At 45.3% G+C, this 19,244-nt stretch overlaps 1 protein-coding gene across 3 annotated transcripts in view; it reads right to left on the bottom strand.

Annotated features, from left to right (window-relative positions):
- Positions 1–3,429, bottom strand: part of HLF (HLF transcription factor, PAR bZIP family member) — a 55,211-nt gene extending 51,782 nt beyond the window's left edge. Inside the window, exon 1 of one of the 3 annotated variants that reach the window (XM_082371919.1) lies at positions 1,841–3,429. In XM_082371919.1, the coding sequence (XP_082228045.1) occupies positions 1,841–1,955 (115 nt within the window). In that variant the 5' untranslated portion in view covers positions 1,956–3,429. The remainder of the gene's footprint in view (positions 1–1,840) is intronic. The other 2 variants (XM_082371920.1, XM_082371921.1) reach the window with 2 other exon arrangements.
- Positions 3,430–19,244: the final 15,815 nt, after the last annotated feature.

Below are 19,244 nucleotides of genomic sequence, written 5' to 3'. Positions count from 1 at the left end.
TTTTAAGAAAACAGCCAATAACCAGGCATGATTTATCCTCCAGAAAATTCATTACAGTAACAATATGAGGTCATTCAGATTTAGAAAGCCAGTGCATTCATAATTCTAATTTTGGTAAAGCAGGGACTCTCCACCCTTCTTTGATACCATGTACTGAGCACCTACTAACATCCCTGGTTCTTTCCATATATTTTTCCCCCAAAAAATCTCATAATAAACTTGCAAGTAGCGACGATCCCCATTCACAGTGAAGTAATGGAGGCTCTGAGACTTAACAGGAGCTTGACCAATGCCTCACATTGCAGAGAGGAAAGCTGAGAACTGCCTAGCCCACATGTGTTTGTTTCTAAAGCCACTGAGGTACGTTGTATTTTACAAAAGGAGTTTTTTGTTTTGGTTTGGTTTTAAATACAAAGTGTTTTCTTCCTCCTCTTCCCCAAACACTGAAGTATGATCCAACTCAAAAATTATACACGTATGCAACCTGTCAAAAGCACAAATATCAGAAAAGGTGGTTCCCCTGTATACCTGTGATGGAGGTGTGCAGCTGCTTTCTACCTGGAAGTATCACTCACCCCATTAGGTCTTTAACCAGCGCTCTGGATTTGGACAAGTCTAGTGCAGGTGGCATCTGGGACAAGTCCCAGGTGCAGGTGGCATCTGGGATTAAGCAATTTGGCTTCTGAGCTTCTTCCTCACAGAAACACAGTCTCCACCGCCATTCATTCTAATCCTCTATGGTCTCATCTCCCAAGAATCTGACTTTAAAACACCCACAGATGCAAAAGGCTGCAGGCAGCACCTTCCTCCCAAGTGCTCCTCCTTAAAGGGGAGTTAAGAGGGAAGCTATGTTCTGCAGACGGTGAACCAAACCCCTCAACTCTTGTAATGCAACAGGTTGCCCTAGGAAAGAAGATGCGAGTAATCCCGGGCTACTTGTAACCAAATGATCTTTCAAGACTTTACACTCTGAGCCGCACGGTTCACCGCACGGTTCATATCTGCTACTGTGATACCGAAGGCATGAAACCCAAACGACAAATCCCTGGCGGCACCAGCTGGATTCGGCGCCTCCTCGCACGACCCCTCCTGGCCCGCTCCAACCAAGGTTGCCTGGGGAAGGTTTGGGACTTACCAAGAAAAGGCTCAAGCCAGAGAAGGCTCCTGCGCGGTTACACGTGAGCCTGCTCCGCTCTCCCCTCCCACCAGGAAAAGTGCACTCGGAAGGTGGCAGCGCTGGGGGCGTGCGCGGCATCCCGCCCAGAGACCACTCCCCCAGCCAACCCCAGCACCCCCCACCCCCCTTTCTGAAGCACCCAGCCCGGGAGAACAGGCGTCTCCGCTCTCACCTCGGGAGTTCCAAACACTTAACAACTAACAGCAGCGATAAGCAGGATCCCAATACACAGGCTCCGCAGTGGGACCCCCGACTCGAGCCCCCACCCGCGTGGAAGCCGGCCCTGTGGTTTCTCTCCCCAGCCCGCGCTGCTCTCTGCCTGCCTGCAGGCGGTTTCACTCTGTGTGCGGGTGAACCTCAATCTAGGGAACACTGACCTGTCAAGTTCTATCTCCCACCTGCGCCGCCCGAGCGGGACCCGGGAAGGCCCGGCCGGGTCCCCAAAGCTATTTTAAACGTTGCTCAGCGAGGGGGTCCCCTCCCCTTTTTGAGGAGGAGGGGTGGGGCGATAGGTGAGCTCCTCGATTTCATCAAAGCAAGGCTGGGGTGCCGGGGGCAGGGATGGAGGGGTATGGATGCTCCAGCGGGGGTGCCCGGCCCAGGAGGGGGCCCCGGAAGCGTTGTTCCTTCCCAGAGCGGGGCAGCCAGGAGGGCAGCGCTCACCGTCTTCGTGATGAAGGGGGAGCTTCAGCGGGTTCTCCAGCAAGGACCTGAGCACGCCGTAGGGAGGCGGGATAAAGGTGGGATTCAGTGGGAGCGGTCGGGACATTTTCTCCATCGCGATGCACTCAAATTTTTTTTTTCTTAAAAAAACAAAAACAACCCCAACCTCCTCCCAAAATGTTGCTGAGCTTTTTCCTCCGTCCTTTGCCAAAAGTTCTCGCTTTCAAGGCGGTGGAGACAGGGAAGAAAAAAAAATTACTTATGTCTTTATAAATACATCTGCGTAAAAATATAAAAACAAAAAACTTTCGGGTTCCCAGTGCAGTCCCCAGAGAGTGCGCCAAGTGCCCACGGGCTCCTCCACGACGTGCAGGATGCTCTCACTTGCCTCGAACCCCTCGTCTTGTTAAATGTTCAAAATTGCGAAAAAGAAAGAAAAAATATGCAGACGGCTGCAGAGGGCGAAAGGCACCGCACCGCCCGGCCGCGTCGCGCGAGCTCAGAGGCCGCGGGCCGTCCGACCCCACCCCCCTCCCCGAGCCGGCGGCCGCTGCTCCCCCGCGCTCCGCTGCCCCGCAGCGCCGGGCTCAGCGCATCCGGCCGCCCATGTGCCGCGGCCTGACAAGAGTGACGTCAGGGCCCGCACCGCGCGCCGATAGGCGTGCGGGGGCGGGGCCCCACGCGGGCCCGCCCGCCCGCCGTTGCGTGTTTAGCGTCGTCGCGCGCGCCAATTTTCTGGGACCGTGCGGCTCTGGCGGGCTGCAAAGAGACAGGCGTTAGGGCGTCAGGTCCCCTGGGCCACCGACCCGGGCTGATAATCTAACTTTTTCAGAGTAAGAAGAGGAATGAGAAATTTATCTCAGTAGTTTTCAACCTGGGAATAATCTAGGGAGTTAAAAAAAAAAAAATTCAGATGCCCAGGCCGCATCCTAGATCAATTAAATCAGACCTCTGGGCTGACATCCAGGCAACATTAGTTTTTAAAGCTCCCGGAGTGGTTTTAAGGATCAGCCAAGTTCGACAATGATTGGTTTAGATCGACTTGAAAATACCCTTCTAAATATTTCTCCCGGCGCCAGCCAAGCTTAGCACCCTCTCTTGCCCCGCACTTGCTAGAAGTTCTAATGAGTTACAAAAAACAGAGAGGGGGACGACAGAGACTCTTTGTGAACTGTTTCCCACGCTTTGAAGGGTGTATTCATAGGGATAAACTTTGGCCTGAAGTTGAGTGAGGACAGGAGAGAGACACAAGGAATGGTATTTCAGGAGTATTTGCTCTAGGAGAGAACATATGACTGTGCCTGGGTTACGAGATCTGCACGGTAATTAAAATAATTTTGTAAAGTTTCCCTTAAAGTGGTATAGGCGTTCAGGACCATCGCAGCGGCTGCAGCTTTGCCAGTTTGTTCGCAGGGCGCTGGTGGTCGCTGAGCACTGCGTGCAACCGGGTGTAGGTTGGGTGGGAGCGCTGGCATCCAGGCTTGGAGAGCTCGCAGCAGGCATCGGGGTCTTCCACCCCGCCTACGTCTCCTCGCTAAGATTAGGGTACCATCATCTGGGGAAGGGACCGAAAGAAGGAATGGGCACAAATTAAAGAAAATATTCTTTCAATGAGGCAGAAAGGCCTCTGTAAAGATTGCCTCTGAGGTGGGATACGCTGGAGTCTCATTGGCTCTTCCCTGGAGCCCCCGATGGCATCTGGAAGCCAGGAGACCAGGTGCAGGGTGCCCCTGGCAGGGTGACTTCTGGCAAGTGCCTTTCCCTCTTTGAGCTGCAGTTTCCTCGTAAAAGGCATATGATCAAGTGACCTCTACATTTCTCCTCACTAGAAAATTATGACGAAAGATAAGGTACCGTTCTAAGTGAGACGGTGCTGTAATATTTCAGATTTCAACCAAATTCCAAAAACATCAGACTTTTAGCTAATGCCACATACATTTATTGAGCACCAACTGTATGCCAGGGACTATGCTGGAACTGGGGAGAAAAAGATGAATAAGACATATCTAACCCTCAAGGAAGTTTAGTTTCGGGCCTGGCATATATGCGCCTTATAAGATTGTGTTAAATGAGCAAAAATGGATAGATGGAAGTGACATCTCCAAACAAATCACTCAAAAACCTACTGGCTTAAAAGAACAACCATTTTATTTTCTCTCATCATCTTGCAATCTGGCCTAGGCTCAGCTGGGACTCTGAGATGGCCAGCCTTCTCTTCCTGTCCATGGAGTGTCAAGGTTTCTCTACTTTCATGTGGCCTCCTTACATGGTCTCTTTGTGTGGTCTCTCCAGCAGTGTAGTCTGACATCTTACGTGGCAGCTCAGGGCTGCCAAGAGCCAGCCATCTAAGATAAGCCCCAATGTGCAGAGCTCATCAGGACTTTTCTTGCTAATGTTCCATTGGTCAAAGCAAGACACGTGGCCAAGCCTTGAGTTAGTGTGTGAAGGGACTATACAAGGGCATGGAAGTTGGGTGGCATACTTCATTGGGAGGCCCCCAAAGTAAGAGTCTACCACAGTCATTGAGTTATTTTATCTTAAATAAAGGCAAATAAGATCAGAGAATTTATCCAACATCATTGGACAGAGCCAGCATTTGGACCAAGATCTTCTGACCGTAAGTCCAGCGTGTCATTGGATGAATATGTGTCCACTCAGTCATTCATTCGGTACTAGTTCAAAACAACTTGTGTAAAGCTCTGAGTGCTGTGCAAAGATAAATCAGACCAGAGGGATCAGGTCGGATAGGAGCTTAGAGGCTGGCTGGTGATATGCCATATGTAACCAATGTGAAAAGTGATGTTCTATGAGAAACACAGGAAGAGTACAGGAGAAGTCTGGAGGATAAAGAGAAGGGAAGGGAACCAGCAAGCTTCCTCAAAACAGGACATTAAGACTGCATAGTATTTGTACATGCAGAAATCAGGGATGGGATAGGAAAAAGGGAATTCCAGAAGGGAATGACATGGGTAAAGATATGGAGAAAGGAAATTGACAGTTTGTGAATGTGTTTTCATTTCTCTTGGATAAACAAATAGGAGTGGAATTGGTTTCATTGGGTAGATACATGTTTTACTTTCTGAGAAACTGCCAAACACCTTCCTGAAGTAGGTGACTTATTCTACATTTCCAGCAGCAGTTGAGAATTCTTGTTGCTCTGGATTCTCACCAACATTTGGTGGTGTCAGTTTTAAAGTATTTTAGCCATTGAAGTGTGTGGATGTCTCATTGTGCTTTTAATTTGAATTTTCATGATGACAAGTGATGTTAAGCACTTTTTCATGTGCTTATTAGTCATTTGTACATCTTTCTGTGCAAAGTGTCTGTTCAAGTTCCTTGCCCATTTTAAAATCGGTTTGTTTGTCTTTTTTATTATTGAATTTTAGGAGTTCTTTATATACTTTGGGTGCAGGTCCTTTGACAAATATATGTGTTGTGTTTCCTTCCAATCTGTTGTTTGCCTATTAATTTTCTTAACATTGCCTTTCCATGAGCAAAAACTCATGTACTCATGGAACTTTAATTTGATGAAATGTATTAAAATTTTTTCATGGTTATTACTTTCTGTGAACTAAGAATCCTGAGTTTTGGAGATATTTTCCTCTAAAGCTTTTACAGTTTAAGCTTTTCCTTTTAGGTCAATGACCCACCTCAAATTAATTTTTGTGGATAGCACTGAGGTAGGGGTTGAGGTTCTATTTTTTTCTTATGGGAATATCTGATTGTTCTAGCAGCAACTGTTGGAAAGACTTTTATTTCCCCCTTGAATGGCTTTGGTGCATTTATTGAAAATTATTTGACTGTGTATTTGTGGGTGACCAAAACCTTTGACCCCAAGGGAAACTGGGTGCTTTATTTCCAAGGACAGAATAACGCTATTTCTAAGTTTCCTGGGCTCTGATTCATATCAAGCAACAGAACAAAGTTCATCCAAGTTCATAGCTAAAATGAATGGCTCACTTTCGATGGCTCGTTTGGTTTGTTACAAGACCTTCTACAAAGTTGTCCACATTAAGGTAAATAAGAGCCTAGAGGCAGAGGCAATGGCCAATTTGCTTTTTATGTATATGTGCAAATAATCAAGTCTATTGAATGCTTTTGGTTACAACTATGAATATTTTTAGCACTCCTGTCCTAACCTGCATGTGCTTGGGGCGGGGGGGGGGGGGGGGGGGGGGGGGGAGTCAAAACTAAACCTCTGTTGCATAAATCCAAACAAATAAATACTATAAGGAGAACATTTGACAAGTCAGTGGAAAACTCTTCAGTTGCCTCTTCAAGGAAGGAAGGATAACAGAGGCTCCCGGGGTATGGAACTGTCCTAAAAATAGAAATGACCATAGAAGAAAGGTTTCTCAGAATCCACTTCTTAAAAGATGCCAGCACAGCCCGAAGCTCTGGAAATCAGCCTTCTGCCCAACCAATGGTTTCTACCTGTCTTATTTCAGGAGTTTGAATAGTGAGGTTGGGTAAGGATGTCTTTCTCGCAGCCCAGTGGGGGCAGATGTGAGGCAACCACCTTGGCATTGGCCCTGCAGGTCTGCAGAAATGTCTTTGCAGGGTAAATAGTGTCTGTGTTTCAGATTCCCAATGGGTGTGAAACCTTGTTGAGCACACAATGCCTGCCACTGTACCCTACCAGGGGCTGGGAGCCTGGGGTGGAGAGAGATAAGCACTGGGGTTATAAAAGTCTTTATATGCCAGGGAGCCAAACTTCTAGATGAAGATGTTCATCTTGTTGCCAGAAAGGGCACTTTATCCAGGAAATTAAATCAGAAGTAAAAGGCAGCACATGGGAGTTGAGCTGGATACACCTAACCCAGCTTTCTCTCTCTCCTTCCTGAAACCTCTATCCCAGCTAAAACACCGAAAATGGAAAATTATATTGAATTAGCTTAACTACTGGAGACCCTCAAATCCGTTTTCTTGGTGCAGGAACATGCAAACCAAAAACAATCAAACATGTGTTTGGAAGGCTAAGCTCTCCTCCAAAGGATGACTCGTGCAAAGGACGATGGCTGGGCTTCCTATCCCAGCTCTGGGTCCTGGGGTGCTTAGTAAATGCGAGTGAGAAAGACTGGGACAAACAGATAGGTAGTAAGCCAAGTATGTGTGTGTTTATTGAAAGCCAGAGGCTTTATGGATGTGTGATAGGAAGGAAGGTGAAGAAAAACTGTGTTGAAGAGAAGGAAAGAAAAAGATATATGTGAAAAAGGGAGAGAAAAAAAATCAATGCAGTGTGTTACAGTAGAATAAACACAGAGTTTGGGGCGAGACATACTTCGGTATCTACTACTGCTCCTACTAAAATAATAATTACAACAACATGAAGGTGGAAAAGGCACATTTACTGTGTGCTTAACTGTGTTCTAGCGCAGCATTAAACACTTTCAATACACTATCTCATTTTTTACTTTCAACAACAGCATAGGGTATGGAGCATTGTTATCCCTATTTTACAGCTGAGGACAGTGAGACTCAGAGAAGTCAGTGACTTGCCATGGTCCTATGGCTAGCTGAGACATGGAGAAGCTGTAGTTGAAAACGGTTCTGCTTGACTGCAAATCTTGCGCTCTTAACCTCCATACAGTAAATGAATGGTAATCATCCATCCAATAAACTTGCTGGGCTTCCAACTGGTTCAAATTCTATCTCTGTCGTGTGACCTTGAAAAACCTCTCAGATCTCCACTTTCTTTGTGTAAAATATAAACTAAAGCTCACAGAGACGCTTGGAGGACTAAATGAGATAGTGCACATGGAGGTGCTTGGTAAATTGTGAAGGACTAAACAAATGTGAGAACTTGTTTAGTGGGGCATTTTTGCATTTTCTGTTTTTCTGCTTCTTTGCAGGGGCGCTCCCACTTGTGCGTTTGCATTTCTGTTTATTTGGTCCATGATATTAGATGCTCCTTTTCATCCAAACACACATGTCCTTTTCTCTTCTCACCCTTTTCTCCCTTTCCCCAGGGCAGCCACCTTCTATTGCTCCCAGACTCCAAAAGACATGAGTTTGAAGTTCAATGAAAGAATTAAGTAAAGCAGATTCCAAATAGCTCTTTAGCCAGAGTAGAGGAGGGATGCCCATTTCCTGTGTCTTACTAAAAGCTGAGGAATAGAAATTTGTGGCTTCATTACCACGTGACAATATTTCAAATCTAGTAAATATAACTGAAGTTAGAGACAGCTGAGCTACAGAGGCAAGGACTTGCCATGACCTAGAATCTAGTCTTCAGTTTTCTCAGGATCCAGGGTCAATCAGGCTCAGCAAAATCGATTAGCGTTAGTCACTCTCTAAAATATAATTTCCAAGCTGCGCATTAGGCTCTTTTAGGTGCATGGAAAATGTAAGGCCAGATGCCCTGAGGTGATGAGAATTTAATGTTAGGCTAAACATGCAGAGAGGAAGACCACAAAATTGTGCTAAGGACACATGCTGTCATGGATCAAGTACTTCCCTGACCACCGCATCCTGCAGACCTGGAGAGAACAGGAACAGTTTGCTCTCCGCATGCAGGGATGCAGGACAAACTTCCCTCTGTTCATTGTGTCTTCACGCCAAGACAAAGGTTGATCCGTAGGCATCGTCACCATTCTATATCGAGTTTTTGCACTGGGCGGAGTTTCAAGTGAGCCATCTCATAAGTGATTGGCCAACCTGATGCCTATAAGTGGGTGTCTTTGTTGGGACATTGGTAATCGATTCAATTACTAGAGGCCAAGGCAGCTGGTTTAAGTCAAACACGTGGCACAAACCATGTGCCACCATATTAACTTGGCACAGCTTTCCTTTGGAAAGGAGCTCTGGGCATGCCAGGTATGTTGAACTTCAAGCAACACTTAAAAATTCGTGTCAGCTGGACAGTGTGTTCCCTGCCCCATATGGACACTCTCCCTGGGAGCATCCTTGCTGGGCATGGAGTCAGAGTGAGGCAAGTGAGTTGCATGGCCTTAATGCCACCAGGCAGTGCCAGCCGGGTGCACACAGTCTTGCTGGGACTTCTCTCCCATTGAGTAACGGTGAGGATGTGGACATTTACATCACAGAGGCTGAGAGCCAGAGTGGGAGAAGCAGGAGAAAGGGCCTTTCTTGGCTAGAGGTGGTGCTAGGTCTTCTCACACACTGACAGACATGTTCTAAGCTCACCGTTCCTACTGGTCATATCTCGCAGGCTTCACATCTACTACCGGTCTTTGCACAGAGCTGGAAGCAGGCTTCCTGGCTCTTTGGGCGCCACTTTTACTAGACTCCAAGCACATGATTCCCCATCTGTTAGTGCTTTTCTTTTTTTAATGTCAGGCAGGGAACATGAAGATTGAGGAGCTTTCAGCGGGCCTGTCTTCCTGACTCTGCAGGTCCTCTTCTCCTCAGTGTACAAAACACTGATGGAGGACCCTTCGGGGCCAAGTGCCATGCTGGATGCTGAGGATTAAAGCAAAGAAGAGAAGTATGGGGTTCCCTGCAGTCAGGTGGGGAGACAGCCAGTTAACTAGATACCTACGTCAGTATGATCTGAACAGTTGAGAGAGAAAAAGGGACTGTGAAGAGGGAAGTGACTGACTCTGTCTGAATGGCTTAGGAAGTCTTCAGAGAGGGGCCTCGGGAAGGTTTTGTAGATAGCATAGCAGTAGATTAGGAAGGTGGGGAACAGGAGAGGTATGCCCGGTACAAGGTACACAGGTGTGGAATAGCACAGTTGGAACTACGGGCTGTTCAGTTTCTGGAATGCCAAGTTCACAAGAATAAGAATGGTACTGATGATCTTAACCATGACAATGACTATTTGCAGAACACAGACCAGGCCAGGCTCTGTACTAAATACTTTGTATCATCACAGACCATCTTCAAGACAACCTTATGAGACGGGCACTAATATTTTTTTATTGATGAAAATTCTTGGGGTGTCATAAGCGAAAGTCACACTGGCTGAGGAAAGTGTGGGGAGCTTGGGAAGGCTCCTCTTTGCCTTCTCATTGTCTCTTGCTTCTCTCTTTCTGCAAACTGGCCTCTTCTGTGCACTACGTGACTTCCAGTTGTTTAGGAGTTTCATTAAACTCTTTGGCTTTCTTCCACCAGAGAGGGACTAACTCTCTTGGTTTTTTATTTTTATTTTTATTTGTTTTATTTAACATCTTTATTGGAGTATAATTGCTTTACAATGTTGTGTTAGTTTCTGCTGTATAATAAAGTGAATCAGCTATATGTATACATATATCCCCATATACCCTCCGTCTTGCATCTCCCTCCCAGCCTCCCTATCCCACCCCTCTAGGTAGTCACAAAGCACCGAGCTGATCTTCCTGTGCTATGCAGCTGCTTCCCACTAGCTAGCTATTTTACATTTGGTAGTGTATATATGTCAATGCCACTCTCTCACTTCGTCCCAGCTTACCCTTCCCCCTCCCCGTGTCCTCAAGTCCATTCTCCATGTCTGTGTCTTTATTCCTGTCCTGTCCATATTAACAAATTGAAAGATAAAAACCATATGATAATCTCAATAGATGCAGAAAAAGCTTTCAACAATATTCAACACCCACTTATGATAAAAACTCTCCAGAAAGTAGGCATAGAGGGAACTTACCGCAACATAATGAAGGCCATGTATCACCAACCCACAGCCACCATCATTCATTCTCATAGGTGAAAAACTGAAACCATTTCCTCTGAAATCAGGAACAAGACAAGGTTGCCCACTCTGACCACTATTATTCAACATAGTTTTGGAAGTTTTAGCCACAGCAATCAGGGAAGAAAAAGAAATAAAAGGAATCCAAATTGGAAAAGAAGTAAAACTGTCACTGTCTGCAGATGACATGATACTATACATAGAGAATCCTAAAGATGCCACCAGAAAACTACTAGAGCTAATCAATGAATTTGGTAAAGTAGCAGGATACAAAATTAATGCACAGAAATCTCTTGCATTCCTATACACTAATGATGAAAAATCTGAAAGAGAAGTTAAGGAAACACTCCCATTTACTATTGCAACAAAAAGAATAAAATACCTAGGAATAAACCTACCTAAGGAGACAAAAGACCTGTATGCAAAAAACTACAAGACACTGGTGAAAGAAATTAAAGATGATACAAACAGATGGAGAAATATACCATGTTCTTGGATTGGAAGAAGCAATGTTGAGAAAATGACTATACTACCCAAAGCTATCTACAGATTCAATGCAATCCCTATCAAACTACCAATGGCATTTTTCACAGAACTAGAACAAAAAATTTCACAATTTGTATGGAAACACAAAAGACCCTGAATGGCCAAAGCAATCTGGAGAAAGAAAAAAAACAGAGCTGGAGGAATCAGGCTCCCTGACTTCAGATCTTTCTTGGTTTTAGTAAAAAAAAAAAAAAAAAAAAAAAATCCCAGAGAAGGGCTCAGATGGGCCCAGCTTAAGTTGGCTGCCCATTCTGGGATTAATCAGCAATGGCTGTAGATGGTAAGAATGTGATCACCCCAACTGGGACGAAATGGTAGGAGTGGAAGGAAGACCAGTTAGAGGAGAGGGTCCTTGGCAGACAAAATCACTTATGCCCCTTGCGTTCTTTATTTTAGGAATGAGGATATTGAAGCTGGAGAGGCTGACTAGCATGTTGAAGTCACACAGCTAATAAGTAGCAGAAAGTGGAATCCAATCTAAGTCTCTCTCTGTGGTTCTCAAAGGGGGAGGATTTTGCGCCCTCCCCTTGGCACAGCTGGCAACATCTGGAGATATCTCTGCTCCTCACAACTCTGGTTTGGGGGTGGGGCTGCTTCTGGCATCTAGAGGGTAGAGACCAGGGATGCTACTAAAATTGTTCACTGCACAGGACAGCCCCACAGGGAACGATCTGGCTCAAGAATGACAGTAGTGCTAAGGCTGAGAAGCCCTGGTCTATCTGAGTACTGATTACCACTCCCCTACACTGCCCCACACTCTCGAAGGGCCTTGCTTGGCCTTTGGTGGCTCCCAGGCCTCCTCCCCATTCATTCACAGACAATATGTTGGGTTATCTCAACCTCCTTTTTTTCGGTTTTGAGTCTTACCAGTTTCCCTGTCAGAGAGTTGCCTCCTTCTTTTCAAGTGCTGGGTTCAACTCGTGCACATAAATGCTAACTAGATGCCAAATAATGGACAAAATTAAACTCAAACCCTTTGGAGCTAAATTATTTTATCAAAATTAAAGTTGATAGTCTAAAAAAATGCTTTCAATATATGAGGATTACATACTATCTCTGCCTAGAACTGTTTTTCCATGAGGAGAGATGGATTTGCAATGAGGTAACTATATTCTTCTATCTCTCCCCTCGAGGATAATAGCGCAGTCTGTGGCGTCAGAGTTGGTGAATTTGCCTGTTTTTTATTCTTTCAGGTGATGATCAGTCAGGTGCAGCCACAAGAGGAGACAAGGAAAGGCTCAGGAAAACAAGTTTATTATACCCACAGGTCCTAGAAATGGGAGGCACGGCACCCCGTGCGGGGCCACATGGGAAAACACCAGTGCTGGTCAAGAGGCAGAAGGGGCAGGAGTGAGGGGAGAACCTGGGCCACAGCCTTTACTGGAGTTTCTGTGGGAAAGACAAAGCAGGGAAGGGTACACAGTCTACAGTTGGCTAGTTTAATAATTTCAGCGGGCTCCAGGCTATAGAGGTGGTCCTTAGCTGCCTAGCACCCAGCCCTGGGATAATTAAGGCAAAGGAATTTTGTCCTCAGGGGTGTGCAGGCCAGTTAGAGGAGGTATGGCTCTGGGTTGGTTGGTTTGTAAATCAAAGGCATGCTCCCAGCTGAGTCCTCTGCTATCTCTAACAATTGTCTAGCACCAAGAGGGGCAGTCTCCCCCCAGCCAGAAAGGTTTTTAAGATGTCAAACCATCATAATATGAAGAAAATAGAAAATGGAAACAACATGGCCTGGCTAGCACAATTTTCTAATTCAACCAAGTAAGCTTAGCTGAGAATCTAATGCTCTTTGCAATATAACTCTAAATTATACTCCACTTTCCTCCTGCTCTCAAATAAACTAACTCCTCCCCTTTTTGTATTTCCTTCCCCCACCCCCCGCGCCACTGGCACCAATTTACCAAGTCACCAAGTTAGAACCTACAGAACTGACCCTTCTTTCTTCCTCATCCCCCCTAATTTGACTTTTTGAGAACTAAATGCAATATTTAAAATCAAAGGCAGATTCTATCTGTTTCTCAGAAATACCCCCTCCCCTCTGTCCTCAGTGCTGTTGGCTTGGTTAAGACTTGCTTCAGCTCTCCTTAGAGGGACACCTCCTTACCTACTGCCGTCCCTGTACTTTCTCTCTTCACTCCCACCCCAAAATAGTCTTCCACCAAAGTTATCTTCCAAAAGCCTGATGGGGTTTTATTTTGTTTTATTTTACTTACGAGCCTTCAGTGTCTCCACACTACCTGCAGAGTGAAACCCAGCCTTCTTACCATGCAGCAGACACCCTGTCCCAGTTGAGCACCAGCCTCCAGATTCCTTCTAGCTCCTGCCCTGTCTGCTGTTCTCCACCTGTACTCCAGTCCCACCAGCAGGGGGCAGCATGGAGTGTTTAGGTGGAAGCCTCTGGAACAAAACCTTAGGGCTCAAATCCTGGCTCCACCATCTGTCAGTTGGATGATTTGGGGCAAGTCACTTAGCTTCTTGGTGCTTCAGTTTCCCCAGTCATAGGATGAGAATAGCACTTGTACCAACCTCACAGGCGAGGATTACATGCATTAATACAGGTAAGAACTTAGACTAGAGCCTGGCCCAAAGTATGAGCTCAATAAATATGAGTAGTCATGCTCTCACAGCTCATGCTCCCTTCCTTTCCCCATTTGATGAATGCCTGTCTTGACCTTCGGACTCAGCTCAGCTGCCACTCCTTGCTGAAGCCTTCCTGGCACCCTGAGAAACACTTCCTCCTCCTTTGTACTCCTGAAACTCCTTCTTACATGTCCATCTTTCCCACGTCTCCTCGAGGGTGTGGTTCTTTCCTCTTGGTATTCATCACCATACCTAACTCTGTACCACCACATAGAAGACAATACCTGTTTGAAGGCATAAATATATAGATAGCATGGGGGCAACACCAAAATTTAGAGTCATTTGCCCGGGTCATCCAAAGGTACTGATCAGTTTACCTAACCATTGTTTTCTCTAACTCTCACATTTCAGCTGTTCCTACTTGCCTACGTTCAAAGGCGTGGAAAATATCGTTTACAGAGCTCAGTAGCTTGGTCCTTCCGCCTTCACCTGTCAGCTTTTATCCACATCAAGTGTTAGTCGTGTTCGTTATCAGTGCTTCCCAGATTCTCCATTACCTCTCCAGCTTGGTTTCTGTTTACCTGCCAGTACCCACCCATGACCGTTCAGCTCACCTCCCTCATTAGTTTCTGCACACACAATTGAGAGGTTTCCCACAATCAGACCGACCACCAGGTCTCCAGGCTTGTGGCTCCAGTTGCTGCACAGTCAGGGCTTAAGTAATTATGTCTCCAATAACTAGTAATCTGGGTATCTCATACTTCTGCCTAATAATTTTAGGTTCTGTGCTAAGAAAATGGCAGGCAGCCTATGGGATTTCCTTTTTCATTAAAAGAAAAAAACTTGAAATATTGGGCCACTTCAGTCCTGAAAGACAGAAGCCACACTCCATTGTTCTTTATCAGCAGCCATCAAGCTTTATATACCAACTTTTAGAAGGGTTCGTAAGAATGCAGATTCCTGGGCCTGCTGCTAATGGTTCTCGTTCAGTAGTCTGGGGTAGGGTCTAAGTATTTGCCTTTTCATCAAGGCATATAGTTTCCTAGGGCTGCCCTAACAAATTACCAAAAACTTGGTGTCTGAAAACAAAAGGAATTTTTCTCTCACAGTTCTGGAGGCCAAAACTGAAGGTGTCAGTAGATGAGGGTTCCCTCAAAGGCACATAAGGAAGAATCCTTCCTTGCCTCTTCCAGCTTCTGTGGGCTCCAGGCATTCCTTGGCTTGTGGCTGCATCACTTCAGTCTCTGCCTTCACCTTCACATGGCCTTTGCCTCTGAGGTGTGTCTCAAATATCCCTCTTCCTTCTCTTATACGGATACCAGTAATTGGATTTAGAACTCGTCCTAAATATAGGAGGCTTTCATCTGGAGATCCTTAATTTAATTTCATCTGCTAAGATGCTATTTCCAAATAAGATCACATTCACTGATACTGGGGGTTAGGACTTGGACATATCTTCTTGATGGGACTAAGTTCGACCCACTACAGAAAGTTATTCTGATTTATGGAGTTCTGGGATTATACTGTAAAAATGCTGCCCTAGGTCCTGGATCAGTTTTAGAGCTTATCTTTGTACTAGTTTATATGATATATAGACAGTTCTACACTAGAATACTAGTAAGTTGAAAAAAATAAGAAATAAAAGAGAATGCTCTCCCCCTGGGCAGAGCACATCTTCCTTCCCACATTGCTATTGTGGAAGAGAGGGAGGGGAGGAAGTGCAGAAGGGCTGGCTTCCTTCCTCTGCTCCATACTTCTCACTCCCCTCCCCTCCCCTCCTTTTCCCTCTTCTCTCCTCTTCTCCCTCTCTCTCCCCTCTCGAATTCCTGGTCTTTTCCTTTCCAGCCAGTATAAGACTTTGGCTCTAAAAGCAAAATTTGAGGCTCAGATGCTGTCTCCTCACCAAATGCATAGAGCCTACTGCTGGAAACATAGATATTAAATGCATGAATGAATGAACAAACACACAAAAGAATGGAAGTATTTCCTCTTCTTTCAACTCATGCAGGGCTTTGTATATTGAACCTTGAAAAATAATCAGCCCTTCCTCCCTGTAATCCTTATCCTGGTTTTCTCTTCCCTATGTCTTATCAGTATGGTTTTACCGTTGAGATAAGATTCCTCCTTTTTCTCTTTTTGTGTGTTAGTCACCTTCCCCATCCTGTTTCAAACTAAAGAAGTCTTTGAAACCAAGAATTCACAATAATACCTGCTTTTTCAGCAAAAGTATGGGCGTCTTAATTTCATGGCTGCAAACTGCCTTGCCTACAAGAGCCCCATCTCTTTTACCATATGTTTATTTCCTGTACACCTAGTCCTCCAACTATAGGTTACAAATCCTATAGCTGCCCCTTCTTTAAACAAGACACATTTTACCTTTCATACAGTCCTCAATCCCTTCTCTTCCCCAAAAACTCCAGGTCTTAGAATGTTTCCAGAAGCTGTGACCCTCCTTGACAATGGGATCAGGGCCAACAACCACACTGTGTTCCATCGCAAAGCTCTGCCTCACCTTTCTAACTCCCTTCTCAGATATTATCCTGAAAGCAAAATCTGGCCAAAAGTACCTCTTTACTGGTGTCTACCTCTCCCATCCTTGTACCCCTGCTATTCATTCTCCCCTCAGTGAATCCACTCCACCTAACAACATGGATGAGTCTCACAAATACAGTATGGATGGAGCCAAAGAGATAAAGGTTCAAAAGAGTATGCACCATGTATAAAGTTTCTATGGGTCTAGAAGCCAGTATAGTTGCCATTACTCTTGGAGGGATGGGTGGGGGACAGATGAATGTTTAACAGTTGGCTCTCAGAAAAAGAAAGCCAAGATTTCTAGTATTGGCTGTTTTCCTTGTGTAAATACTCCTATCTCGGCCAATTTCAAGCTACTAATGCAATGTCATTTAATGCAGAGTTAGTTAGGAAAAGCTATATTGTAGCACAGCATTATGTGTAATTTCCACTGGACAGATGTAAATAACCTCAAGAGCATAAATACTAATAAAATGTATTAGAATGATTAGGAAGTGGAGGATTTTGAATATTTATTACCTTTTTCTGGGTACTAAATGATCTGTGCAGCACCTCACTCACATGCAAATTTGAAAGCCCCAGCAGCTAATGTCTTGTAAGACATAGGACTGAAATGCTGTCAAATGTCCAAATACCCTCTTGATTTCCACCATTCTTTTTTTTTCTTTATATAGATTTATTTATTTTATTTATTTACTTTTGGCTGTGTTGGGTCTTCGTTGCTGCATGCTGTCTTTCCCTAGTTGTGGCGAGTGGGGGCTACTCTTCGCTGCGGTGCGCGGGCTTCTCATTGCAGTGGCTTCTCTTGTTGCGGATCCCAGGCTCTAGGCGTGCAGGCTTCGGTAGTTGCGGCACGTGGGCTCAGTAGTTGTGGCTCGCGGGCTCTAGAGTGCAGGCTCAGTAGCTGTGGCGCACAGGCTTAGTTGCTCCGTGGCATGTGGGATCTTCACGGGCCAAGGCTCGAACCCATGTCCCCTGCATTGGCAGGCGGATTCTTAACCACTGCGCCACCAGGGAAGCCCGATTTCTACCATTCTTGAACCCTCCTAGTCTATCTATATTTGTTCAGCTTATGAACAAATATTTAGCAAGCTATGTTCCAATCAGTTTTTCTTTTTGACAGTTCTGTTGAAGTATAATTGACATAAGTAAACTACACATGATTAAGTATACAATCTAAGTTTTGATATCTGTATATACACCCACAAAACCGTCACCACAATCAAGATAATGAACATATCCACCAACCCCAAAATTTCCTGATGCCCCTGTGCCACCCCTTCCTCCTTCCCTCCCTGCCCTCCCCCGTCTCCAGGATACACTGATCTGCTTTCTGTCACTATACATCAATTTGCATTTCCTAGAATTTCTTACCTTTCCTTTTAATATAATTTATTTAATTAGAAGTTTATATAAATTTTTTTGATAGTTGCTGTGTTTAACAACCAGTTCATAAATTCCTGAAAATTTAATCCTCACCACTCACAAGCCACTAGGAGCCAGCTTCAGCATGAGACGGGGGTGGATAAGTGAATGGAATGGGACGTGAGGGGAGATTCTGGGCTTGGGGTGATGTTCTGTTTCTTGATCTGGGTGCTGGTTAGAGATCTTCACATTGTTAAAATTTATTGAGCCGAACACTTACAATAAGTGGACTTTACTGAACTTATGAACTTCAATAAATTTACCCCCTGAAAAGCATGAGGATTAAAAAAGACGGAGGCGTTGGATCACTTTTCTTCCCTGTTTAAAATCTTTCTCTGGCTTTCTCCTGCATTTCAGCTAAAATCTAAGCTCCTTACTACAGCTCTCAAGCCCTGCCTTGCAGATTCTGGCCCCTGATTCTATTTCTAGCTTTACTTCTTCAAGCCTCCAGTCCTCAAACCTGGTATGTTCTTTCCAGCCTTCGGGCCTTTACACACGCTGTTCCCTCTGCCTGGAGCTCTTCCTGCCACTTTCTCTAGAACTCTGAGTCTTTCCAGCCTGGATTGGTCAGTCAAAACCTAACCTTCCCAGGTTTACCCCCCGCCCCCCCAGCTGCTGCCCCCACCCCCCAGCTGCTGTCTCTAAAGTCGAGTTACTCTTTTTCTCTTTTTTTCAAAGTCTTATTTTTTTCTTTCTAAATACTTTTAAAACTGGGTAATTGTTTGTTTCTGGCTTGTTCCCCCTACTAAAGTATAAGCTTTATGTAGCCAGGAATCATGCATGTCTTCTTGATCAGTGTGACCAGGGCACAAGGTCAGGCTCCTAGAAGGTGCTCAATACATATTTTGTGAATGAAGCCCTTGATCCTTGGCTGTCTCGGGGCCTGTGAGGAAGCTCTGGCCCAGGGCGTGTGTGTGGCTGCAAGGAAGAGAGCAGAGACACTGGCCCAATGTGCAGATTGGGAAGCACTTTGTGTCATTCCTAACCAGCTGCAGGTTCCACAGCCTTCTTCCTACAAGAGCCTGAGATAGTCTAGCTCAACCCCAGCGCCCACGGTCTTCAGATGAGGACACTGATCCCTGAGTGCCCGGTCCTGAGAACCCCTTTTCCTGGCCCCACCCAGAACTCACATCCCTTCATCACATTGTCAGAAGCCTGTGAGCAGGGGCAGGGTGGGCAGATAGAAGGAGCATGAGTTTTTAACAAACACAAGAAAATATGACTTCAAAATTTCCTTGTTCAGCATTTGTGGACAAATAGCCAAGTCTCCTAAGCCTCAGTTTTCTCATCCATAAAACGGAGATCGTAATGACAATTTTATCCGGCTCTTGTGAGTAATGAAGGAAACAATGTGTGTAAAGCACCTGTCTCATTCTTGGTATTTAGTAGAAACCCTGTTGGCTGCCTTTTCCTCTCTGTAGTGGCAGCAGCTGGTGGAGGCCGAGCAAGATGAGGTCTCTCTTCACTATTCCACGGATTTTCTAGTCAGGGCTCTCATTGTTGCCCAATTTAATTAATGCCCTGGCAGTGGGCTGACATTCACAGGCCTCAACAGTGTAAGAAAAGAGCTGGTACCATCACACGGGGCTAACACATCAAGCTTCTGCCACTGAATGTCTAATGAATTCATTCCTGCAGGTGTTCTGAGAAGTGTGAGAAAACTAAGGCTTAGATTGGATGAAGAGCTATCTATGA

Source organism: Balaenoptera borealis (genome assembly GCF_965194805.1).
Source record: "Balaenoptera borealis genome assembly, chromosome: 20".
NCBI classification, from domain to species: Eukaryota; Metazoa; Chordata; class Mammalia; order Artiodactyla; family Balaenopteridae; genus Balaenoptera; species Balaenoptera borealis.
This window is presented reverse-complemented; position numbering and strand designations above follow the sequence as displayed.